The sequence below is a fragment of the Aptenodytes patagonicus genome, chromosome Z (assembly GCF_965638725.1).
Source record: "Aptenodytes patagonicus chromosome Z, bAptPat1.pri.cur, whole genome shotgun sequence".
NCBI classification, from domain to species: Eukaryota; Metazoa; Chordata; class Aves; order Sphenisciformes; family Spheniscidae; genus Aptenodytes; species Aptenodytes patagonicus.
Window position 1 is genome coordinate 14,144,270 of NC_134982.1, and position 26,601 is coordinate 14,170,870.

Consider the following 26,601-nt stretch of genomic DNA (forward strand, 5'->3'; position numbering starts at 1 on the left):
TGCCATTTATGATATTAATGATTTCACAGTCCTCTGTGAAGAAGTTAATATAAAATGTTAGGTCAAAAAATTGTACTACCATTTTTATTTTGTCTTCTAGTATGCCCAAGTTTCAAAACTTTTCAACCTTAGGTTTTAGTACTTTGTCCATTCCTGCTTGTGTGAAAGATAGCTACCAATGCTTCACTCCCCTATCCAATAAGCACCCTTTTTGAAATTATGAGTTTGGTGTTCTGAATCCTAATTTATCCATTGTGTAGCTCTAAGTTAATTGCCTTTTCATATATTCTTGTTCCTCAGAAATTTCCTGCTGGCTCTTTTTAGGCCTACTCAGCATGTCAAAATATATGATCACTTAGAATATTGAAGTTCTCTACCCTTTAGTTAACAAAGAAAAGGTGTCTTTTGGCTGCTCTGAAGTGTTCTAAAGGAGCATCTCCCCATTTCCTTTATAAAAAGCGCATTCACCTAGATGACGTGCTTTGATTTCTTGCTGGGCCAACTATTTGCACCATACTGTTGATGGTTTGAGTATGACAAATGACCACTCTGTTGGGGTGGCTCCTTCAATCTTCTGTGAATTAGGATTTAAAGATCCATTTTCCTCTGGTGGAGTACTTATTGCTGTACTAATCCATGGTTGAGGATAAGCAGTTGCAACTAAAGAAAACAATGAAGGATATTTACTTGTAATAGGAAGCAAAGTCTGTGCATCCTCTGCTCTTTGAAATCTTAATAAAATACTAAGTCCAAAGCAGCAGTGGATAGAACTGAGGCAGCAACGGGCATCGTGTCTCCTTTTATTGCCTTGACTTCATGAATGTAAGAGATAAATGGACAGATTAACTCTTCAGTAGGCCGTGCTATTGGAAAATTTCATCACCTGAACTATATCAAATGACATATAACATGAATATGAAAATATGAAGTGCATATCAAGTTGTTACTATTGCATTGTTTTCCATTTCAGTTGCATGCATGATGATAATTCTGTGCATAGAAAAATAGCATACAAACAGTACACTACAAATAGAGTATAACCAAAACACATTCAAAATTAGATCCTCATTTTGTGATAAGCTTTGTAGAGAGACAATATTGTGTGCAGGTGAAGCACTCTGGGATTAAAGCCTGAAATGACCGCATCTTTGCCATTAGAACTATCATGCCGTGTCATGAGAGTCAGTGCTAGGAAAGGGGAGTGCAAAGCTCACATTTTGGCTAAAATAAGCAAGATGTTGAGGGATTTTTATATCAGCTTAGTCTTTTCAGGTCACCAGTATTTAATTGGAATGTACTTTACTCCCAGCAACTGTAAAGGGAAAGGAACTTAAAAATATGGAAAGAATTTTGTTTGAAAGCTATTGGCATCTCCCTAACATCAATGTTAAAGATCTAAATTAATTAGAAAGTTGTTGTTCTTATTATTGCAATTAAAATAGCCATGTTTTGCAGCTTTGTGTTAGAACTCTATTACAGATGTCCTGGTTGCATTGTGTAGCACAGATCTGGACCTCTGTCAAGTTCTTTCATAAATAGTATTATACTATGTAATAAAGTTTGATATTTAATTTATAGGTGAATTTATGTAATGTGTTCTGCCCTCTCTGTCACAGGCAGCTGGTGGAAAATAAACCAGATTAAAAGAAAATAGAAGTGATACTTTATTTTGAATGTTTTTCGTACTACTACTAACTGGCTTTACCTGTTCCTCTGTTCTTAGGAAAATGAATTTGAAATCTTCAGATCAGTTCCCAGTTTAGGTCCTTAAATTCGAGTACATTTCATAGCAGTTTTGCTGCATCTGAAACAAACGTCCAGGGAATCGGAAATTTCCTCTAAAATTCTGCTGTAGGAGTGATATTTGGCAATGGGGTTTGAAAGGCAAGCTGATGCTTTTGCTTAGAACTCAAAAGTAGTTCTGGACTGTGAAAGTAGTGAGGCAAAACTTTAGGTTAGGTTAAGCATTAGTTTAGATACCAAGAACAGTCTAGAGAAGTGTAGTAGTGAGAAGATACTATTATGTTTTGACAAGTACTTTGAAAAGTAACAGTCCACAGCCTTCAAAGTGTCTGCACGCTGACCATGCTTCAAGCAATGGTTCAGAATTATTTTCTTGTGGCACTGAATAGGGGATTCTATTCATGTCCCAGTGAGAACACTGAAACTGTTACCTAGAAGTCTTGTATTTTCCTCTGTTCTGAATACTTCCCCATATAATGGAGGAGAATGGAGGAGGTAATTACCCAAATCCCAAGAAAGAAGGAAAAAGTTCAAACGTGTAGAAGAATAGAGTCATCAAGGATCCAGCAGAGTATGGCTGAGAACGGGGACTGGTGAAGAGCAGGGCTAAGTTAATGATTTGAGAAAAGGGTATATCTTTACATACAGAAGCAGTTATTTGAAATATGCTGCAGTTTCTTTGCAGACAGGAAATATCCAAGTTAAAATTGAGATAATCTGAACAAATATATTTTTATTGAGTATCTTAGTTAAGACATATTTAGAATTCACTTCTATAGTTCTACAATTCTTATATAGTTTACAAAAATAGTACTCATATATAGGTATGTATGTTGTTACAGATTTATGTATCAAATGAGCAGGTAAATGCTGTTATATGACTCCATTCATATTTCTCTTATGAGACACTGATGAGTTGTCTATGAAATAGTTTATAAGCTGTGCTTAAAACTATTATTTTTTATCTTTTAGGAGGCTTACCGGGAGGAGCAACTTATTTACAGACTAATGAGACAATCTCAGCAGGAGCGAAGGATTGCTGTTCAACTCATGCATGTTCGACATGAAAAAGAGGTGTTAAGGCAAAACAGAATTTTCAGGGAAAAACAATATGAAGAAAGACGACTGAAAGAGTTCCAAGAAGCTCTTGATAGAGAAGCGGTAAAAGATTATTTGCTCTCTGAATTGCTGCAGGACTGTTACAGTACCGTCCTGTTATAAAATCAATTTGTATTGTCAACTGTTAGAATTTAGGACTTTTCTAGGGACAGGGTAATTTAATGATGAATATATTCTTTTATCTAGGTTCAAAGTTATAGCTAAGTTAATAAGGGATAAAGCTGAGCAAGTTGAAGTCCAATTTTGATCTTTTCTTCCAAACTAATTTTAACTTTGTAGGAAAACATCTCTGTATGCTGAGTTTAAAAGGCACAGTCTTGCAGAGGCAAAATGACAAAAAGCAATGACATAAGATCTTGTTTCAAGAAATAAGTTTTTCATTTCCTTTAGATGTAATCTGTTAACATCCATTTTTGACAAATGCTGGAGGAGTTTCACTTGTGTGCTAATTTCTACCTTGGAGCTTGGAGTTGATTAATAAATTAAAAGAACTCATAATCCTGTTGCAAAGTGCCAAGAGCTGCACTCATAGTAGGCTATAATGTGATGGTAGAAATCTTATTTTGCTCCTACCAAAAACAATTAGCAGCTCCAAATCCTCCAACACAGCCAGAGTCCTATGTAATCAGCAGCTATAGTTATTGATTACAACATCTCTTTAAGTACACTTTCAGCCAAAAGGAACACATCATCACAGGAACTACTGATAATGTTCTACCATGACCAGAGATCTTTCTCAAAGATTGAACAGCATCAATAATATCAAATTATTTGCAGATCAGAATCTTGTAAGTTAAATTACTTGTCACATATTCTAAATGAGTATTCCATTGTGGGTTTCTGTGGAACTAAGCCTTTACCAATGCATCTGCATAGTTGTTCTATAGTTGTAGACAACATCATTTCATGTTCCCCTGCCTCCTAAGCACTGAATATGTTCTTAATCTGTTTGTCATGAAAGAATTAATATATTTCCCCTTTATTTCATGATATTTTAGCAGTTAGAAAGCAAACAAACTGGAATTTATAGAATGAATAAAAATTTTTAGATTTGTCTATGTGTTAATCTGCTTGCTGGCTATTCAACTCTGGTGAGAATCTAGCTGTTTTCATTTCTTGACTTAAATGAGCAAGTTCATTTTCGTTTCCAGGACTGTGCACTTCTGCACTTCCATTTTCTTTGCAATATCAAATTTACGCTTTAAAAAAAATTCTAGGCTCTTGCAAAACAAGAAAAGATTGATTATGAAGAACAGATTATCAAAGAAAGAGAACGTCATGAGAAAATTGCCATTGAAAGAGCTCAGGCACGTTATAAAAAGCATTATTTTATATGTTGGGAAGTGATCAACCAAATCATTGATTTGTCAACAAAAGTAGGAGAATATCGTCTACTGACAAACAAGTGAGTATGGTAGCTGTTAGGAAGAAATAACAGCTGTTAGGTAGCTGTTAGGCTTCATTATTCAGACTGGTTTAAGCACCATAACATTTTATGTAGATTCTCAGATATCTTACGGGACAGCTCTAATTAGTTTGTGTGGGAAAATGATGATATTACTTTAATGTGAGGATTCACTGATGTGTAATACAAGGTGAACTAATATTAAAGCCTTAGCACAATTTCTTGAAAACTCAACTAACTTGAATCCTTAGGAGACCAAGATCCACTAGTTCTACAGCTTGTGGAACTACTGATTTCCTTTTTTATGGACAAATTCCTTAGTTTAAAAATTAAAAACTGAGTGGTACTCATCTCATTGTAGATTGCTCCACTAGCCAAACACTTCCTTAGCGTAATACACATAGAATGAATTTCCTAAGTCCAAAATCTTCTGAGTCCTACATGCTGGGATTCCCTCTTCTGATGTGCCCTAATTGCACATCAGGGTTTCTGAGAAAGTCCTAACAAGGCAGTAACCTCCAAGTGCCTGTGCTGTAGGACTGTTTCCAAAACCACAGAGTGGGGCATTGTTACTGCTGTTCTTTCGTTAGTATTCAGTGATTAGACTATGGAGTAAGGCTTACAGCATTCGAAAGTATGCCAAAATCTTCATTGCCTTTTAGTGTAATTGTATGTTGAAATAATAAAGCTGTAACCATATGAAATACATATGATTATATTTTATGGAAATTATGTAAATTTAGGCCCAGTAAGTACATGATAAAATAGTCAGCCTAGACACAGTTTAGCGATGATTTGATGATTTCCTTGTCTGACACAGTCATGGTTCCAGTGTAAGCTAGTGTTACATTTGCTTGTACTGAGTGGTGCACAATATGTACAGATATTTGAAATATCTTTCCAAAGTATGCATATCAAGGTTGTATCTGCATTTACTGCCACTATAGGTATGCTTTGTCTGTCCTTCTATGCACTGTATTGTGCAGGATGCATACAACAGGTATTCAATTATTTTTGAACAGCAGAGTTTAAAGCTATAACACTCAACTATCTACAATCATTACTACAAAAAAGAAAGTCCAAATTGATGTAATCTTAAGAAACAGTAGAAACTTTAATTTTGACCATTTGTTAAATTTAAGCTATTATCTATATTGTTTATTTAGCAGCCATAGAATTCTAGTGTGACATATGTCAGCATCCTGTTTGCATTTAGCTTGCTACTATATGCAGTTTATCTTGTCATTTCATATAAATATTTTTCCTTTCTAAAAGAAAAAAAAATTGAGTTTAATTACTCATATAATTCTAAATTAATTTTAGCTTCCAGGAAAAAATTCTATAGATTTTTGGCAAGAGGAGGCTTTACCCCACTAAAGGGAAGAATATTTTGGAGCAGGGAAAAGTAGCTATAGCAAAACTGTTACTACATAGCTCTACCAGACAAATGCTGTGTGATGACACATTTGTGAAAATACTGAAGCCTACAAGTGCCTACAGCTGTCATATAAGTAACCAAGCACTTACAAAAAGCTGTAATAATTATAGAAAGCATTATAAACTATATCTAGTTTAGCATATGCTTGTCTCACGATTGTGATTCTTGTAAATTTGGGTCCACTATTCTCAAATATCTTATCCCTTTAATTTTTGTTTTGGAACTCATTCTTTTTTTTTTTTCTTCTGCAGCAGAATTCCATTAAAACTGATGCTTGATTGGAAGGAATTTTTTTTTAATGGAAAACCAATGTATGAACAAGCCTCAATTCAACCTTTGCCAAATGAACCAAGCCCAGAACAACTTGTAGAGCTGAATAAAATGAATCTGTTAGATGAAAAAGATTATGGTGAATACAAGGTACATCAAACTGATAAGACATAATGGAAGATAATACACCTTGATTTTTCATGATCATAAACATTTTGTTGTGATGTTTCATTTTGTTCTTTTACTAGTTTCTGATATCAATTTTGACATGCATTTTCTTTTCATTGCCTGAGGTTCTATATGAAATATATGGCTATATTTTATGTTAGTAGCACTGGAGAACTCGTGCAATTTTAAAAGACTGTTATAATTTCATTCTTGTATATAACATTGATTATATTTCTCTCTTGAGTTCGTAGGACCAACATGTTAATTGCAATGCAATTAATTTTTAGCTAATTGTTATCTGAAAGTGTGGTTAATGCTACCATGTTTGAAAATGCAACAGAGAGTAGCCAGCAAAAGCATGAAATACTCTATCTGTTACAAAACCTGATAGTCTTAATTTCAGCAATTTTGAGTGAAAGGTTTCTAACAAGATTTTGAGTGATCCATTTATTTTGAGATGGTTTGTGAAAATTATTAAAAATGGCTGATCTTTTTGTTAACCTTCTGTTAGAATACAAGTAGCTATTTTTCAGGGTGCCTTAAAACTTTTCTTCAACTTTACAATATATTAATGTAATTTCACAAGTGAAAGATGAAGGATTAATGTTTCCCTGTTGAAATGTATTGTACAATTTTTCCTAATTATATTAATGATACTTTTCTTTGGGGAAAAAAAAAAATCCTGTTACATATTTAGTCTTTTCAAATAATCTTTTTAACTAGAATATGGCAAAATCATGGCAAATAACCTGTCTTTGACTTGTTGGGAAATTATAACTACAATATATATGTGCTTTTATCCACATCCTGAACTAATGGATAGACAGCTGGCTGAACATGAGCCGGCAGTGTGCCCAGGCAGCCAAGAAGGCCAATGACATCCTGGCCTGTATCAGAAATAGTGTGGCCAGCAGGAGCAGGGAAGTGATCGTGTCCCTAAACTCAGCACTGGTGAGGCTGCACCTCGAATACTGTGTTCGGTTTTGGGCCCCTCACTACAAGAAGGACGTCAAGGTGCTGGAGCGTGTCCAGAGAAGGGCAACGAAGCTGGTGAGGGGTCTGGAGAACAAGTCTTCTGAGGAGCGGCTGAGGGAACTGGGGTTGTTTAGCCTGGAGAAAAGGAGGCTGAGGGGAGACCTCATCGCTCTCTACAACTCCCTGAAAGGAGGTTGTAGCGAGGTGGGTGTCGGTCTCTTCTCCCAAGTAACTAGCGATAGGACGAGAGGAAACGGCCTCAAGTTGCGCCAGGGGAGGTTTAGATTGGATATTAGGAAAAATTTCTTTACTGAAAGAGTGGTTAAACATTGGAAGAGGCTGCCCAGGGAAGTGGTTGAGTCCCCATCCCTGGAAGTATTTAAAAGACGTGTAGGTGAGGCGCTTAGGGATATGGTTTAGTGGGCATGGTGGTGTTGGGTTGACGATTGGACTCGATGATCTTGGAGGTCTTTTCCAACCTTAATGATTCTATGATTCTATGATTCTAATTGTTACATTTTCTTTTGCAATGAGTATAAATATTTGTTATGAGTTTCTGTGATGAATGCCTGACAGCTCAATTTACTTTGGTTTCAATCTTAACATATGTTTTTCTGATCTATTTATAAGGTCCTTGTGATTTTCATGATCACTTTCTTCAGGTGAAAAAAGGCGTATATACAAGACCAACAGGGAGGACATACAGGCAGGAAACAGTTAGTGGGGAGCACTAATGAAAAATTAAGTTTTTCAGCCATATTGTTGTCTATATTACAAAGTCTCTGTAGTCTTCTCTAGATGTAAGGGCACTGAACGTCGCAAACATTTAATGATACATTTAAAGCCTCTTTTTTGCTACCAGTCTGTTTCAAATGCACATTCACATAATTAATGTTTTTCCAGATGTTGTTAGTCTTATGCCTTTCTGAATCAGCATTCATCAAAAGCTGGTATCATATGATGTGTAAAATTGTTGGCACCAATTCATACATATGTCTTCTAAAAACCTAAATGAACAGCTAATACCTTCAAAGTATTGCTTCTAGATAAAAGTGTATTGGCAGGGCATTCTAGCAAAGTTTATGCTGATTTTCTTAACCCTTGAGAAAAAAGCCCAGCACAGGCAATTTGGCATCTCTCAAGAATACTAAGTTTACATTAGGAATACTGACTAAAAGTTTCATATATATTTGATAAAATATAAGAACAAAATACAGTGCTATCAGTCCGTTGCATATTCCACATTAGATTGAGCTTGAAAATATTTGGAAAGTATCACATCATCAGCTGTGGCTAATCACTTAATAAATTAATGGAATCACCCAAAACAAGCATAACAGTAGGCACTGCTCAAAATATCAAATAATTTCCAGTTTCGATCAAGAGTGTTTACCGGGAGTTATATAACTCTCACCTGGATACCTGAAAACTTGTTTCTGACAGGTAAGCTACTTTAGCTCAAGAGAGGTACAGTCTAGCAATCTTCTGGTTAAAAGGGCAAGGAATCTGAAAGGCGAGTACTTCGAACGGGGAGCCAATTCCATTTGGAATTAATTTTTCCTACAGGTCTGATAGAATTTAAAACAACTGATCCATCTCTACTTATATGTTTAAGGAAGAATGGTTCAGATAAGACAAGGATTTGTTGTTTTTAAGCATGTCTTTTCAATTACTTGTTAAGAAGTACATCTTATGATATATATTGGAGGGGGGATATTGTGCAACTCAAGATTTTTTTGTTCATTTTTACTGATTAAAAATAGGTGATATTTTCATTTAGAGTGATAACAAGTTACATTGTGTTATTCTATCTAATGCACATATGTTCAGAGTCAACATTGATCACGTTCTGTTAGTAGAATGTATGCTGTGGCAATATATCATTCATGATAGTAAGTTCGGGAAAAGGTTGCATATTCTACCTGGAACATGAATTCAAAATATTATCTTTCAGTAGAACTTTGAAACTGGTTGCTTCTGTTGATGGTGATTAAATATTTAATTTATAGAATGATACAACTGTTTAGGTTGAAAGGGATGTGGAGGTCATTTAGTTCAACCTCTTTGGTCAAAGCAGGGCCAGCTCTTGAGTCAGATAAGTTTGCTCAGCACCTGGTCTAGTCAGCTTTCAAGTACTTCCAAGGAAAGAGATTCCACAGACTCTTTGTACAACCTGTTCCTGTGCTTAACCACTCCCATTGCGAACATTTTTTTCTTCATTTTTTTTCCTAGTTGGAATTTCTCTTGCTGAAACATTTGACTGTGCCTCTTAACCCTTTATCGTGCACCCCAAATGAGGTGACAAGCTAGAATCTAATTGGAAATATTATTAGTCCATATATCTTCCAAACAGCTGTTTAGTAGCCTGCAGCCAAATAATAATTAATACAGGACTAGTATTATCCTGCATACTAAAATGTTCTCTTTTAGCTTCTCATAGCATAAACTGCACATCAGGACTTTCGTAGTGTTGTAAGATCCAATACTGGTAGAGTATATATTAGAGTGGCAAAAGCACAATTCTGTGTTCAATTCTTTTGACTATATCCTTCCATTCTCATCTTTCTTCCAATGTGATTGTCAGTATGAGTATCTTTACTAGCAAAACCTCATTAAGCTGTATGCTGGTAACTCATACCACTGATAAATTTATATTGGTCTCAGAGTAGATGAACTGGAAGTTTCTACTCAGTATTTCATTCCATTAAAATTGTTTGAATTATATGGTGGTTTGTTTGTTTTGGGTTGTTGGTTTTTGTTTTTTTTTTCTCTCTATTGAATGTGTATTATATTTGAAATTTTTGTCCATAAAAATTCTCAAAGATTTATGTGTGATACTGGGCAATAATGTTGCCCAGTTTTTAGAATGCTGAATATTAGGATACTGAGCTTCTATTCCAAAAATCTGCTACTGATTCATTCTGTGGTATTGGTGAAATGATTTTTCATGTTTATGGAATTAAAAAAAATATTCTAGGAATCTATGAAAATGGTTGTAGGAGTACTTGTCTCTCTCAACTAGGTATTAGTGAATATCAATAAATGCTTAATGATTGTGGCATAATTATAGCTTTTAACAAGGGTCTATTCTAAAAAATATTTTATTATTTAGTAATGTTCAGATTTGGTTATTGTATGTATTGTGTTTGTATATAAATACATATATCTAGAAAGATGAAAGACAAGGCATATTCACAAATTATTTGGTAATTTGTCATTTATACAGAGTATGACAGGGGAATGGTGCCCAACTGAAGAGAACAGTAAAAACAAACCTCCTCTTAATAATAACATATTGGGTCATGTGCTTCGTAGACTGATGGAGATTTTCTATCCTCCAAAACCCAAATCTTCACCACCTGTATTTCCTCCATTTCCTGTCAAGGGATGTATTTTGGGAAAAATTTTTAGTGGAAAAACTACCTGTGTAAAGTTTATTGAAAAAGGTAGATATTTTTTTTTTTTGTCTAAAATTCTTCAAAATGTTTATTTGCATTAAAATCCCACTCTTACAATGAAAATAATTTGTGCAAATCCTTGCATTACTAATCCTTGAACCTCAGATGCATCTGTATTTTGCAGGGGTTGGTTGCAAGTCATTCATTCATTATTTTCCAAAATAACATTAAAAACACCTGAACTTGAATATAGTGTTAATATAGTATTACTTCTGCATTGAGAATTTGAAAGTGCTTTTGGCAAACTTCTTTGGGGATGTTTGTTATAGAAGAGACTAGTAAGATAGCTATGTGATTGTATATACGCACTGTGCAGTGGTTACAGAGAAGAGACCATGGAAAAAACTTGCATCAAAAGCCCAAACGAAGTCATTAATTTAATTGCCAGTAATAGTCTCTCTGTATGTATGCTCAACTCAAACTGTAAAGTTATCTAATTTTTTTGTGTATTAGTTTGCAATATTCAGGTACTATCTGTTGATACACTGGTTCAAGAGGCCATCCAAGCTTTTCTTAAAAATGAAATGAAAAGCGAACACAATGTGATTCCACAAGAAGCAGAGAGTTCTGGGGAACAAAATGAGGTAAGCATTTTTGTTAATTTTGGTTTTGGCTCTCACAGGGAGATGAGAATGAACTATATAAGGAAGAAAGCATATTGTTTCAATTTTTTACTCAATTTCAAACTCAATTCTAAGTTTTGATTTACAAGACTTCAAGAGTCAGCTTGAATTGACAGGCTTGTTTTTCCTGTAATATGTAGTTTCCTTTCTGATCCATTTCCTTTCATAATTGATACAAGGTCCAGAAGAACTTATCAAAATCACCACTGAAAGTTCTAAAGAAACTCCAAACAGAAACACCTATCAATGGAACCAAAGGTATGTATATATTTTATTTATATATGTATATATATTTATAAAATTTAATTTTAATTATTATCTTATGAGATTTAAATGGCAATTCCCCTTTCTCTTGTACATTTGAGGTAGTATCCATGACATCGTGAGTTTTCACAGTAGTTTCCATTATGAATTTCCTTTTTCCACACATTCCTAGTGTCTTGGAGCAGCAAGTGCAGGCTGCTCCATGAAGGAAGGCGATCTAGATGACGAGGGCAATAGCAAAGCAGGAAGTGCCAACATTCACCAACAGAGTGAGGATATTGACGGAAGTCAGGGTCACTATCGGGTCCAGAGACATTGATCAGCGTGAACCTCAGTCTGGTGGTAACCCAGAAATTCTGCCAATGAAGCAAGTCTGAGGTCAAGCCGGGAACTCAAGTCAGCAGGTGTGGATCAGGGTCAGAATCAAGGAGTCAGGATATGGGGTGCAGACATGGCTGCTACACAGCTATAGTGTACCACAGGCAGGGTCCAGGATGAGAGCTTCAACTTAAAAGCAGCTTCCAAAGGAAGGAAGGGCAAGCCCTCACTTCCCCTCACTTTATCTTTCTTTACAACAGATCTTATCAACAAAGGAACTGACACTGGGCTTGGCCACCTAAACTCGGAATCACAGAATGATTGAGGGTGGAGGGGACCTCTGGAGATCACCTAGTCCAATCCTCCTCCTCAAAACAAGGTCGTTTGCAGGTTGTTCAGGGCTATGTTCAGTTGGATGCTGAACTTCTCCAAGGATGGAGACTCCACAACCTCACTGAGCAACATGTTCCAATATTCTGTAACCCTTACAGTTAATATTTTTATGTTTAAATGGAATTTCCTGTGTTTCAGTTTGTGTCTGTTGCCTTTTGTCATTTTACTTGGCACCACTAGGAAGAATCTGTCTCTGTTTCCTTTAGTCCCTTCCCCACCTCAGATATTTCTACACATTGATAAGATTCCCCTCAGGCCTTCTCTTCTCCAGGCTGAACAGTCGCAGCTCTCAGCCTCTCCTCATACATCAGGTACTCCCAGACCTTAATAATCGTCAGGGTCTTTCTCTGGGCCTGCTCCGATATATCCGTGTCTTTCTTGCACTGGGGAGTCCTGAACTGGACACAGCACTCCAGATGTGGTCTCACCAGTGCCACATCTTCTTAATGTGGTCCAGGATACTGTTGGCCTTCTTTGCTGCAAGGGCACATTGCTGGCTCATGGTCAACTTGTTCTCCTCCAGGCCCTTCTCTGCAAAGCTGCTTTCAAGACAGTCGGCCCCCAGCTGGTACTGAAGGCATGGGGTTTTCCTCACCAGAAGCATTTTCCTTTGCTGAACTTCATGAGATTCCTGTCAGCCCTTTTCTCCAGCCCATCAAGGTCCCTCTGAAGGGCAGCACAACCTCCTGGTGTATCAACCACTCCTTCCAGTTCTATATCGTCTGCAAACTTGCTGAGGGTGCACTCTGTCTTAATCATGCAGGTCGTTAATGAAGATGTTAAACAGTATTGGTCTCAGAATCATCGCTTGGGCTACACCACTAATGACTGACTGTCAGCTGCACTTCACACTGCTGATCACAACCCCTTGAGCCTGGCAGTTCAGCCAGTTTTCAGTCCACCACTGTCCACTTACCTAGTCCATACTTCATCAGTTTGTCTATGAGGATGCTAAGGAAGACAGTGTCAAAAGTCAATGTAAACAGCATACGCTGATCTTCTCTCAACCACTGAGCCCGCCACCGCATTGTAGAAGGTGGTCAGGTTAGTCAGGCATGATTTCCCCTTCATAAATCCATGCTGACAACTCCCAGTCATCTTCTTGTCCTTGGAAGGAATCTACTACATCGATACTGACTTCCTCTTAGATACTCTTTCCCCTTTGTTTTTTCTTCTTCGTATTACTCAGCATATGGTTATTGCAGGCTGGAGTGTAGCATAAATATATGGAGAGACGTGCAACAGAAGGAACCAAACCACTGTGGCACGAAGCTCAACACAATTATAAGTAGGTTTCCTGGGGGGGGAAATTAGTCTAAGTTGATACCTAGACTGCAATGCAGTCTGCAATCTGTACTGATCAAATGAGTAAAACAGCAGCTGCTGAAAAACTACTAGCCTTTGTTGCTATATGTATTTTAAGTCTGGAGAAAACTTAAAAGCAGAGCAGGTTTTATATAAACCATATACTTGGAAATGGTTTCCATGCTTATTTCTTCCATCAGTTCCTAGGGACTGAGGTGAGGCTGACTGGCTTGTACATCCCCAATTCCCCCTTCTTGCTTTCCTTGAAGAGAGGAGTGGCAGTTGCATTCTTCTAGTCCTAGGAATCTTCCCCAATCACTAGGACTTTTCAAAGATTACTGAGAGTGGCTTAGCAATGACATCTGCCAGCTCCCTCAGCACGGGTGGGTATATGCCATCATGTCCCATGGACTTGTGTATTTCCAGTTCATTTAAATGTTCCTTAAGCTGATCCTCCTCCACCAAGGGTAAATCTTTCTTGCTGCAGACTTTCCTGCTAGTCTCAGGGGCTTGGGATAGCTCAGTCTTTTGCACGTGTCTTTCAGCAGGCCCACGTTTTCCCTAGCTTTCCTTTTGCTGTGGAGATACCTCTAAAAGCCCTTCTTGTTGCCCTTCTGACTAGATATAAGACAAGGCCTTTTCGCCATGAGAATCATCAAGCATTGAAACAAATTGCCTGGAGAGGTAGCGTAGTCTCCATCTTTGGAGGTTTTCAGGATCACACTGGGTAAACAACTTTGCAACCTGGTCTGAGCTTTTAACTGATGCCACTTTGAGCAGAAGTTTGAACTTGAACTTGGTGACCTCCAGAAGTTGCTTCCAACATGAATTAATCAATGATCCTATGATTCTAATGATTGTATATACCTTCTGTATTGATTTGTTCAAAGAACAATAATAAGGCATATACTTTTATTATTTTTCTATAGTAATAAATATTATAGAATTGTCAAACTTTATAATGTACCTATTTTAGGCAATTGTCCTGTCAAAAAGGATCCATCTGGGCAAGAATTTAAATCAGATAACAGTCAAGGTGGCCTATCCAAGGTTTGTAATCCAATTTTAGCTTCTACTTTATAAAGATGCATTAGTTAAAATGGTTAAATTACTTAAATGGTGACACTCTTTCATCATTCTGAATTAATTTATTGACCTCACTGCAAGCATTTCTGTATGAAATATGAAAAGAGTTTATTATGAAAATCTATTCCTGAGTTTATTATGAAAATCTATTCCTGTGTATGTTTGTTAGAGTCGTACGTATTGTTAAAATTCTATATCTTCTTGTTAAATCTCACATTTACATAAGATATGGTACTTTCTATGTCATCCCTGAATTAGCAAAAATGTATTCTTGGTCTTGCTGCTGCCAAGCAGATCATTCATCCCATGACAAGGTTTCTTTTCTTTACGTTCAAAAATACTTAATTCTACAATGATCTCTTTGACTTTATTGCTCACTGGAAAATACTTTGAAAGCTAAGATATAAAAGAATCCCTGTAGAATTAACGAAGTTAAATGCTGCTGTACGAAACCATCAGTGGATTTATGGTACTGAAAATCAGAATAAGCTTAGAACCAGGACACTTAATTTTTTATTTCTTGGCCTTCATGTGCTTTGTTTCTCAACCTCGTTTCTGTCTGGCATTTTCACGGGTGTAATGATGGAAACCAGTTGGAGATTTCAATTAAATTAGGCCTTTTTTACATCAGGTGAAACTATTTCTCCTTAATAGATAATAATAAATATTAAATACAAATAAATAACACAATAAACATTAACTTTGAATAAATAAATAAATAAATATTATATAATATACAAAGTAGAATCATACTCTTTTTAACAGTGAATATTGTGAACATTCTGAGCATATTAGTCTTATGCTGCACTCTTCCACAGCTATCTGTACGTGCCCAGCTTGGCGCCGCATCACAGAAATTGTTGAAGAAAGGAAAAAGTATTCCCGATGAATTACTAATTGACATCCTATTGGAAGCCATTAAGTATGAAATTGTATAACTTTTTTTCTTCAGTTATTTAGAATGTAATTATCCAGCTTGTAGTCCAGATTCAGCCATTTCTCTTTATTAAGGTATTTTTTGAACACTGGAGTCTTCTACTTGGAAAGTGGAGCTAATTAGTTAGTTAGTTAATGCTCATTTTATGCTAGCAGTAGAATGCTAGCAGTAGAGCCTAGCCCCAAATTATGCAGACATTATTGTACGTTACTGAAGGTAAGTAAAAATATACACATGACTATTGGATAGTCATTAAATATAACTAATGTCTCTATTTTGTTTATTAGTTGGAAGCTATTCAGCACGTGCTAGTATTTTTTATTTTAGATTTTGTGGAATGCATAATCCAAGCATTCATACTTCAGCAGTTAGGTTACTTATTTTTGTCTACTCTTGTTTGACAGAAAATTGTCTCAACTACCCTGATATGCAATTAGCACTTAAGTTCCCACATGAATATCATTTAAGTTATATTACTTCCATTAGTATATTTAAAGTTATGAAACAGATTTTGCTATTTGTTACTTCAGTGCAAAAGTTAGTAGAGAAAACAGTGAAATTACACCTCTGATCATAGTCTGTATAGAGAGCGGTTTTGAAAACTTTATTTATCAAGACAGCAAAAATTGTTTTGTTTTTGCTTTTTTTCACTTTTAGTTAGGCTTGATGTTATTTTTCTGATTAAAAATCTATTGCTTTACAGTTTAAGTTTTAATTATGTCTGTCATATTCTGTATTCATCAGGATATTTAATATACTGAATTCAGAATGAAAGACTGCTAGGGCAAGCTCTTTAGGAGTTATGATTATGCTATCAATTCACTGTATAATTCTGGTTCTTCATTTGCTTTCAGCCAAACACCACCAGAGAAGGGGTGGATTGTGGATGGGTTTCCAATGACAATTAATCAGGCAAAGCTATTTGAAAAAGCCTATACAGGGATTGATCCAGAAGCAAAAGATGCGAATTCTGGAAAGCTCTCACTTGTTACAGATCCCAGAGCCCCTAACAAGCCTCCTGTTACCTTACCTGCATTTGATGTTTCTGTATTATTGGATATTTCAGACAGTGTGGTACTGAAACGTGTGGCTGACTTCAAGTGTAAGTTTCCAACTACTTTTGACAAAGTAAAATGACAAGCAGATTCTGATGTATGGGGAATGTAAAGGTAGTTATAATACTGAAATGACTAATGTACTTTGCAACATAATAGCAAGTTGCATATTTTAATTAAAAATACTAAATTATATAATATCTATATTTCCTATGACAATTATGAAATTAGAAATTGTTTAGATTTCTTGACAACTTTCTTCTCCATTTGTAAGGCCCTTTTAACTTTAGCTGTCTAAAAGTGCATGACTAGGTATAAGTAACACATTAATCCCAAACATTATTTACCAGATAAACCTGTAAGTTGTACTTACTGCAGCAAAATAGCATTACTGCACAATTTTTCTACATCTCACAGTATCACTTTCATTAATTGTGCATTATCACCTTGAATGCTTCCAGATTATTTAGAATACTTTTATTTGTTTCAGTCAAAGGCAGATCAGAAGTGTGCAAGTGCGTGTGTATATGCTTGCTTGTATTTGTACTGAATTCTCACTGGAGCTGCGATAGCACAGTGGCTGGTGTTAGATATCACATAAAACAGCAGCTAGAGAAAATGCAAGTTACAACAGATGCAGAAATATGCCTCATTACAAATGAGTATGTGTAAATAGTATTCTTCTCCAGGAGAAAAATATCCATTTTGGAAAGGGATGAAGGAAATGATAAACAAAGGGATGTGCCAACATTCATTCCCTGGGAGTGCCAACATTCATTCCCTATTGATTACTGCCTTTGTGTTGTCTTCAGTTAGTCAGTGAACAATCAGAAATTGTCAATTTTGGCCAACAAAGGCAAAGGCATCAAAGGCTTTTTGAGGGCTGTTTCACTTCCAGACCACAATTTTTTAATTGCCCTTACTCACCTTGGTGAAACAGAAGTTCTTTCCATGAATATATCCCATGTTGTCCATATTATAAGGAGATTCCTCTTCATTGTTTTCACTGCAGCACTTACATAGCGCATGGCTTGAATTAAAGCACCGTTTACTTTTAGCTTTTATGTATAGGTAGGAGTGAGGATGAGGCAAAATCATTAGAGCTTCTGCTAACAATGAGGTGAAGGTAAATGATTAGACACTTGAAATTCTTGTTAAAGACCTTGTATTGCCAAAACACTTTGAAAATGTGATAATACATCATATAATCTCAGAAATCCAAACAAAATTTATTTCATAAAATGTAATGTGGTCATAGAAAGAGTCAGAAGAACAATTAAAAAAATCAGAAAACTATAAAAAATTGCTTATTTCTAATCACTTAAAGGGTTTTTTAGATTTAGAGAGGACTCAGAGAGAGACAATACCTTGTCTTCCAGTGCAGTGGAATATCTGCCCGTTGTTGTGAAAAAGAGTAGTTACTTCAAGGAAGATTCAGATTACACTGGGAAAATACCTTCTAACTGTTTGAATAGATAAGCCTGAAATAGTCCATTCACAGGAACGCTCCCTCTCTACAAATGGAGATTTCTATGACTGCAAAGCATCCATCAGGAAATGTTAGTGCTATAATTGGCTATTCATTTAAACAGAGGGAGAGGCAAGACACTATCTTCATGTCCTTTCCAGCTTAATTTTATATTCCTATGATTTTCTCTGACTTTTCCTTTCTTTTACAAAGTTTGGTACCCAATTTTTAAATTAAGATATGAAAGATCAAGGAACACTGAGATTTTTCTTTTAATAGTTATCTTTCTTCAGGTGAATAACTGCCTGCATAATTGCCTTTTTCGATATATGCTCATATATGCTGTTTTCCACACAGCAGATAAATCAAAGTCATCTCAAACTGAACAGGAGAACAACAATCAAGATTCAGATGCTGAAGTCCTAGAAGAGAAGATTGGCTTAGCCAGGGATCAGGTGCTACATAGGTATGTTATATGAAGTACAAAAAAGTTGCTTCAGCCAGATGTTTAGGCATGTAATTCATCTGAACCTCATATGTGATCCATGATAGTACTGTCATGCCTAATGTTAAGAATTTACTTAAGAGTTTCTCTAACATGAAGCCTAAAGAGTACTTTCATTGTTGGCACAATATAAATAATTTTAGAAGATAAGAATTCATGTGTTTTGCTCTTCCAAGGTATTCTTCCAAGGAGAATTTCTTTTTCAGATATGTATTGCATGAACCATACGTATACATATATGTATATATATGTATCTATGCATACATATATCTGAAGTGTGTCATACATCATGTGACTGCCCTTGAGTGAAATGCACTACATTTGAGTTACAGATTTTCTAAAATGGTATCTTCCACTTTTATATTTATAAAAAACAACTAGTTTTTCATTTTTTATTGAATCATTAGATGTTTAACTTTACATAAAGAACAAAATCAAGAACAAGTTTTGTTTCTAAATATTTGATACTATTAACTGTTTCAGACTATTATATCATTGATTATTATTTTTAGTTGTGATATAAGAAAGTAGGTTTAGCTTGTGACAAGAATGAGTAAGAAATATAGAAGACTAGTTAACAGTAGGATTTTGAAAATTCTCCTGTGTTGAAAATGAAGGGGTTGATGTGGATGGAGTATTATTTTGCAAAAAATATTGCCTGGATTTGTTTTAGTATTAAATTAGATGGTCTGCTTTTTCTTTTGTTTATTAATTTGGGAAAATATTTTGTTTTCCATTAGTTAGATTTTAATTTTATACTTTAATATGATTTTTATAGAATTTCAGGTTTTCTAGACACATGGCCAAAATTAGAGAAATGGTTTTCAGTCCATCAAAATATTCTAGTGAAAGTCAATGCAGAGACAGAAGAAAGTCTCCTGTGTGAAACAGTGAAGGAAATTATAATGGAAGAAATTGCCAAAAAACAGAATAGAAGTAAGTTTTCCTGTTCTTTTTACAATTCAGTAAGAAAAGACTTTGTTCTTTATAATTAATACTAATGATCAATATATAAAACTGTATGGAAACATACATTTTCACTGGCCCTGCAAGACTTTGGGGATATGTGAGTTAGTGATAACTGCACCAGAACTTTGAACTTTTCTGTTGTGTTTTTACCTTTTCAGAGGGTATGGGCCAATTTCACATAATTGTAAAGATCATTTGAGAAAAAGTTTTAAAATATTTAAAAGAAAATGTCAATTGGATTTATTTAAATTCCATGAAGTAAAGGATTACTAAATTCAGACCTTTCTTCCTGGTTTAAATATTACAGCTAGCATCTTCACCATATTGGATAGCATAATGGTATAAGAAAGACTAACTTGCCATTATCAACCTATATTCATTTATCAGCAGCAGCTTAAAAACATGGATAACTTGGAGTGTTTTTGACATGTGTTTTGGTGCATCTTTATTCCATTTTTTCTCTTAATCACCCAAAAGGAAAGAATCCTTTAAAAATAAAAAAGGAAGAAAGATGAAGAATCCAGGGGAAAAGATGCATCAAGTAAACCAGGATTAGTAGACTTCTGAATAACCATTTTTTTTCTTCATAATTATGATAAGAAAGTCTTGATGTGTTTTCTACCACCAAAAAAAAAAAAGTATTAGCTTGAAAAGCACTCTTAACAGTAAAAGTTTAGATCACTACTCCAGCACAAGGTTTCCAGTTCATGAAAAATTCTTGGGAATATCACATCTGACAGAAAACTGGAGGGAGCATTTTCAAAGAACTACCTGGTTGGAATTGCTTTTTTTATGTGCTTGATATAATTCATAGCCCTGATGGAGTCAATGGCAAAATTCCTATTGATGCAAATGGAGTTGAGGTTTTCTGGTTAGAAACCAGCTATCTTGCAGAAGTACTGTAAGGACTATTTACTCCCTGTGGAGAAATAATCCCTGTGGTCAGTTAATAATGTCTAATTTCATATTTATGTTGATAGATTCCAAGCTGTCCTTCACTATTATCTTGAAATATCCTTCACTATGTCCCTGAAATCATGATAGTTATAATGAATCTCAGAATTGTATCAACACCACTGACCTTGATCTACCTGGTAAAGAATTTGTTTCATATGCATACATACTAATTCATTGTCTTCCTGTTTCTCTCACAGTGATGGTTTTAGAAAAGTGTCAGTCCTGCAAAATATAAGCTTAACTGGGAAGTGATTTTATAACTATGGCATCACTGATTTGATAGGTGTATTTTATGGTGAACAACACCTAAGTAATGAAATACTGAATCTGTTCATTATTTTGAACTTGTCAGAGTAGCATAAATGTCTAACTCTGTTTATTGATACTTAGAATACATTTGAAGGTACTAATTGTACATTCATATACCAGGGTCTGCTCAAGAAATATCACCAGATAAAAAGCTTTTACCAGTTACACGTCAAGATTTGCTTCCTCCCATTCCTGTGGCACCACCACCAATTGAACCAGGATCAGAGGAATGGATTTATGTAGATGAACCACTTCCCAAGGTACCTTCGTTCAGGATTAAAAGTCTTAGATATCAAAATGTATCTTTTTCTCAGGATTTTATGCATATTCTACCTAAACCTTTTGTCTCATTGCATGTTGTTTTCTTCAATATTTTTCAATGAAAGATACACAAGTACTGTATTATAAATATCTAAAAATGCAAGTAACAGTTGCTACTAAAATATATAAAATAAGGAAACACTTTAAATTTTTGATCATTGTTTTTTTCTAAATTCTTCACAATGATGATGAAGAATAGCACATGGATGCCAAAATAATAATACTTTTTAATTTTATGAAATACTAGCATAGACTTACTAGGCCAGTTTCCTGTCTCTGACAAGGGCCAGTTGTGGATCTCGTAGGAAGAATGTAAGAATGGGGAGAGCGTACACTGATCTTTCTCCTAGGATACTTTCTTCTAACATGTTTTCCCTGTGGACATCTTCCTAGTTTCCAATGATCTGAAATTTAGGGGTTTCCTGAGATGACTTTATGTCTGCATCTTTGTGTTTAGTAGCTCTCAGTAGACTTTTCTTCCGTGATTATGTCTAGTTGCTTTTTTTTGAAGCAATTTACTTTTTGGCCTCCATGATATAGCCTGAATAATTATGCTAATTAAAAAAAAAAAATTTCTGTCTCCTTGCTTTAAACCTGTTGTTTGCTTGGGTCATTTGATGACCCTAGTTCTTGTATTGTGAGATACAATGAATAATAATTCTATAATCACCCTCTGAAGGTATTTAAGATGGGACAGGCATCTATTACATCTTCATTTTGCTCAGTGTTGCTTTGCTCATCCAATCCAGTCATAATCTCTTTAACGCCTCATGTGGAGCTGTTCATATGTTCAGTCATAATTCTTGCCCTTCTGTCTGTCTATTCTAGTTCTAATATAAATTTTTTGAGATAGGGAGCTGCGACTGGATGCAGTATTTGAGAAGTAGATTTAAAGGGTGCATAATGATGCTTTGTATTTTGTTCTGTAATTCCTTTCCTAATATTTACCAGTTTTGCCTTCATGGCTGCAATTAGCTCGCATATGCTGGCTTTCCGCTGGCCATGGGCTTTATTTTGCATTTCATGACAGTCAGTCAGTCAAACGTCATTTTTGCAACACTAGACAGTCAGCTTAGATTTTTACCAGCTTGAACAGTTGTGTACCACCGAATTTTGATACTTAAGTACTCACTTGGTATCTTCACTTAGTTTATGAGTATATCCAAACCCACAGATACTGGAGTATTCTGCTGGAATTTCTCATTCATTTTGAATACTGCCACTTTTTTTTCCAAAGAAATGCACAGGATAAACTGTATGTTGGTACAGTGTCTATAATCAGTTGTAAATAGTTGTACAAGAAATGTATAAGAAATACATGGTGAAAAAAATCAGTAATATTATTTCATGAAATAATCTTTCTTATATTTGCTAATGCTACAGCTAGATGGGTTACCAAGAAATACATCAATTAATTTTGATGTTTTTAAAAAATTCACAGGAGATACCTGGCTTTTTAGTACCTTACTGGGAAATGGTAGAAAATGCATATATGAATACCATCAAAACTATACTTAGATGTCTGAGGGATGAACAGCACTCTGTGATTTATTACTTAGCAGACGTTAGGTGAGTATAAATAGTAGCTTATTACATTAATATTAGCATTTTGTATTTTCCCTGTGGCATTCTATATGTCTTTTAAGACCAAAATTCTTTTTACCAAAATTTACAGAAAAAAATTCCAAGATTATTTGAAGCGTCCAGATCTCAAGCAGGAGTTTGTATCTCAGTGGCAATCAGATTTTAATTCAATTGCTGATGACCTACGAGAAGATGAGGAAACAAAAGCAGAACTACACCAAAGAGTTACTGTAAGTAAATGGCAAACGTTGTAATATACCCTAAAGTATTATTTCATTGTATACAAGCTTGATGTAACATGAATGATATTACTTACTTTTTTTTCCTTTTTACCACTCTTCTTAAACTGTTTCACTTCCTCTTGTACATAAAGTGTTCTTCACAATTATTTCTTTGGTTTTTGGCCATATCTTACGTCTTGCTTCTTTTTTTAGGTTATACTGTAGTATTCTGGCATATTGTAAAATATATATTTCTCTGCTTTCTTTTTCTTTATGTTTTATGGTTTTCAGAGATTTTACTCACAAGTTCGGACATTTCTAACACATTCTAACAAATCTTGGCAGTCATTTAGTTTTTCCATAAATGAAATATGGCAATATATGTTTTCTAAAACTGATCATACAAAGTACAGAGAATTTATTTGAAATGTTTTGACTCAGGTAGATCTCTGCTAGGTCATACGTGTCCTGAGAGTTCTTCTTCACAAAAATCCATAAGGGTAATGGTCCTAACAAGTTCAGAGCCAGATTTAACATAAGCAGGAAGTAGAACTGTCTTTGAATTTATCAGATTCCCATTTCAGAACAGACATCGTTTTTAGTTGAAATCATATCAGGAAATGCTTCCAGAAAAGGGGAAAAAAATGCTGGCAATATTATTAGTTGAAGGGAACATTGGTGGCATCATGGATGAATTCACCAAGATGGAAAAAGCATTGGACTTCCTTTTCAATATTTCAATTATTGAAATTGCATTATTTCAATAAATGAAGTAGAGGACTTAAAAATCATCATCCATATTCCTAATTTCTACTAAATGGAATTATAAAAAGACTGGAATCCCTCTGTCCTGTATTTTAGAACGCTAAAATCTAAAATATTTGACCTTTCACTCATAACAAAAATCCATGTTTGACATTGTCTATTTCAAATTAGGTTAAGAGGAGGTGATAGTCCCATATGATGCAGTGAGACTCAGGTACTGTGATAAGGCTAAGCACAGTAAGTAAGGAAGTTTGGAGCAAATACATGATTTCCAGAATTTCTGTTTCTGAATGACCCATCCTAGTCCTTGTGGATCCCAAATCTGCTGGTGAATGTGAAGATGATACTTCCTCTATGCTTTTAAGTTCTGCCTATTGTACCTCCCTGAATGTGAGAATTCTATCATCCATCCTTCACTGATGCTAGAAAAGGAGAGGGAGGAAATGAAAAGAGTGATAATCTGTGGAATGTTTTACCTCAAACATTTTCAGCTTTCCCAGACTGCTCAACTCTGTCATCTCAGCTGGACCCTTTCTGAAACACTATCCACACTGGAAGCTGCCAGCTGTGAAACCTGAAAACAAATTTGTCTGATATCAACTGGAAAATGTAAAAATCCACCCCATTTTGTGATGTGTGAAAAATTCCTCAAAGGCCTAAAGCCCAAAGGGGCAACCAAGGCTTTGGCATCCTAAAGGTCCAAACTCAGAATCACTGTGGATAAAATACACTTCAGCAGCCCATCTCTGTTACACTCTTTCAGCAATTTCTCCAACTTCGCTCTCACTCCATTGCTATCATCAAACATGGTCAGTCACTTGGTCCCACTACTTCTCTTGTTCCAGATAGGAGAGGACTTAGCACATGCATCCATTTTTTCTTTTTTCACCCACCTGAGTACAAGGAAAGAAGGAGAGAGAAGCTGCTTCACTTTGAAAAGAGGAAGAGTGGTGGGAGAGAAAGAGACATAAAGCATGCTTTTAGCTTCTCCCAGAGGAAGATACCTCACTGTCTCCCTCTCCAGTTATCTCCGCTGCTTACAGTGAATCAAAACTCTGACTTGAATAACATGAGGACAAAGAAGAAAATGCTCCTCCTTACGTGTCTCAGGAAGGTACTGGAAAGAGCTGTACATCCATTTGTACAAAACATCAGTTTGTTTTGTTTGTACAGTATTGGGTTTATGTAGCAAGGTTTTGGTAGCAGAGGGTCTGCAGAGGTGGCTTCTGTGAGAAGACATCAGGGGCTGCCCCCATGTCGAAAAGAACCACTGTCAGCCGGCTCCAAGACAGACCTGCTGCTGGCCAAAGCTGAGCCAATCAGCAATGGTGGTGGTGCCTCTGTGCTAGCGTATTTAAGAAAGGGTAAAAAACTGTGTGGCAGCTGTGAGAGAGGAGTGAGAAAATGTGAGAGAAATAACTATGCAGTCACCAAGGTCAGTGAAGGAGGAGGAGGAGGAGGTGTTCCAGGCACCAGAGCAGAGATTCCCCTGCAGCCTATGAAGACCATGGTGATGCAGGTTGTTCCGCTGCAGCCCATGGAGGACCACAATGAAGCAGATATCCACCCTGCAGCCCGTGGAGGACCCCACACTGGAGCAGGTGGACGTGCCCTGAGGGGAGCGGCAGCCTGTGGAGAGCCCACACCAGAGCAGGCTCCTGGCAGGAACAGTGGCCCATAGAGAGGAGTCCACGCAGGAGCAGTTCTTGAAGAACTGCAGCCCATGGGAAGGACCCACGTTGGAGAAGTTCATTAAGGACTGTATCCCATGAGAGGTACCCCACTCTGGAGCAGGGGAAGAGCGTGAGGAGGAAGGAGTGGCAGAGACGATGCATAATGAACTCATTGCAACCCCTCATTCCCCATCATCCCTGCTCCACTTGGGGGGCAGGATGTAGAACAGTCAGGACTGAAGTTGTGCCTGGGAAGAATAAGGGGTGGGGGAAAGGTGTTTTTAGTTTTGTTCTGTTTCTCACTATTCTGCTCTGTTATTAATTGGCGATAAATTAAATCAATTTCCCCAAGTTGAGTCTGTTTTGAACGTGACGGTAATGGGTGAGTGATCTCCCCATCATTATCTTGACCCACGAGCTTTTCCATCATATTTTCTTCCCCTGTCCTGTGAGGAGGGGGAGTGATAGAGCAGCTTGGTGGACACCTGGCAGCCAGTCAGGGTGAACCCACCACTGCAAAACAGATAGGTTGTATGCTTATATGTTTTTTATTCAGTAGCATATCCTTACGTGTATATCCTACAATGTGGACAACCATGAATATCTGATAGCCTTACACCTTGGCTACCTTCTATGTATGCCATCACTGATGTGTTAGGTAGCCCAAGGACTGCTCATTTGTTAGCTTCCCTGTGACTTTTGTCCAACAGAGGACAACTGGATTTGTCTGAAGTGTTTGAACAGGAGGAAACAGTCTGACATATCAGGCTGAGACCAAGACCTGGTGAATATGGAATCACTTATCACCTGAAGCCTAAGCTCCTCATTGCACGGCTAGTAGTCTGGAACACCTTTTCTTTTTATCCCAAAACAGGTCAGGTGGGGTAGAACTGCTTGAAGCCCAAGAGACAGCTCATCTTAGCGTACCTTAGCACTGCATTTAACGAGCACTCTTCTATTCCCATCGCCTCTTATTACATAGAGGTCTGTCACACTATTTCCATGCCAAGATGGCAATGGGGAACAGAGGGTTTGCATGCATGTTGTATGCTTAGTAGGTCTTCAGTGCTGTCACTGAGCCATATAGTGCTGCTGTTAGATATAGTCAGTAGTTGAAGAGCCCTTAGTTATAAAGAACGTTAAAGAAAAATGTCATGGAGCTATCCAAATTGGAATAATACTTGAACTCTGACATAATTTTCTCATAATTTTTCATATTGCACATCCCATTAGAGTGTATTAGTTAGCAAATCATTCAAGTGGAAAGTTGTT

The 26,601-nt window shown here is 36.2% G+C and overlaps 1 protein-coding gene across 1 annotated transcript in view; it reads left to right on the forward strand.

The window, feature by feature from the left end:
* The window catches only part of SPEF2 (sperm flagellar 2), a 72,333-nt gene that overhangs the window by 23,805 nt on the left and 21,927 nt on the right, over window positions 1-26,601 (forward strand). Inside the window, exons 8-21 of the mRNA XM_076362575.1 lie at window positions 2,716-2,904; window positions 4,080-4,267; window positions 5,957-6,125; window positions 10,345-10,564; window positions 11,030-11,160; window positions 11,379-11,457; window positions 14,456-14,529; window positions 15,384-15,487; window positions 16,357-16,604; window positions 18,383-18,491; window positions 19,309-19,466; window positions 20,886-21,025; window positions 22,528-22,655; window positions 22,762-22,900. Of these exons, the coding sequence (XP_076218690.1) occupies window positions 2,716-2,904; window positions 4,080-4,267; window positions 5,957-6,125; window positions 10,345-10,564; window positions 11,030-11,160; window positions 11,379-11,457; window positions 14,456-14,529; window positions 15,384-15,487; window positions 16,357-16,604; window positions 18,383-18,491; window positions 19,309-19,466; window positions 20,886-21,025; window positions 22,528-22,655; window positions 22,762-22,900 (2,076 nt within the window). The remainder of the gene's footprint in view (window positions 1-2,715; window positions 2,905-4,079; window positions 4,268-5,956; window positions 6,126-10,344; window positions 10,565-11,029; window positions 11,161-11,378; window positions 11,458-14,455; window positions 14,530-15,383; window positions 15,488-16,356; window positions 16,605-18,382; window positions 18,492-19,308; window positions 19,467-20,885; window positions 21,026-22,527; window positions 22,656-22,761; window positions 22,901-26,601) is intronic.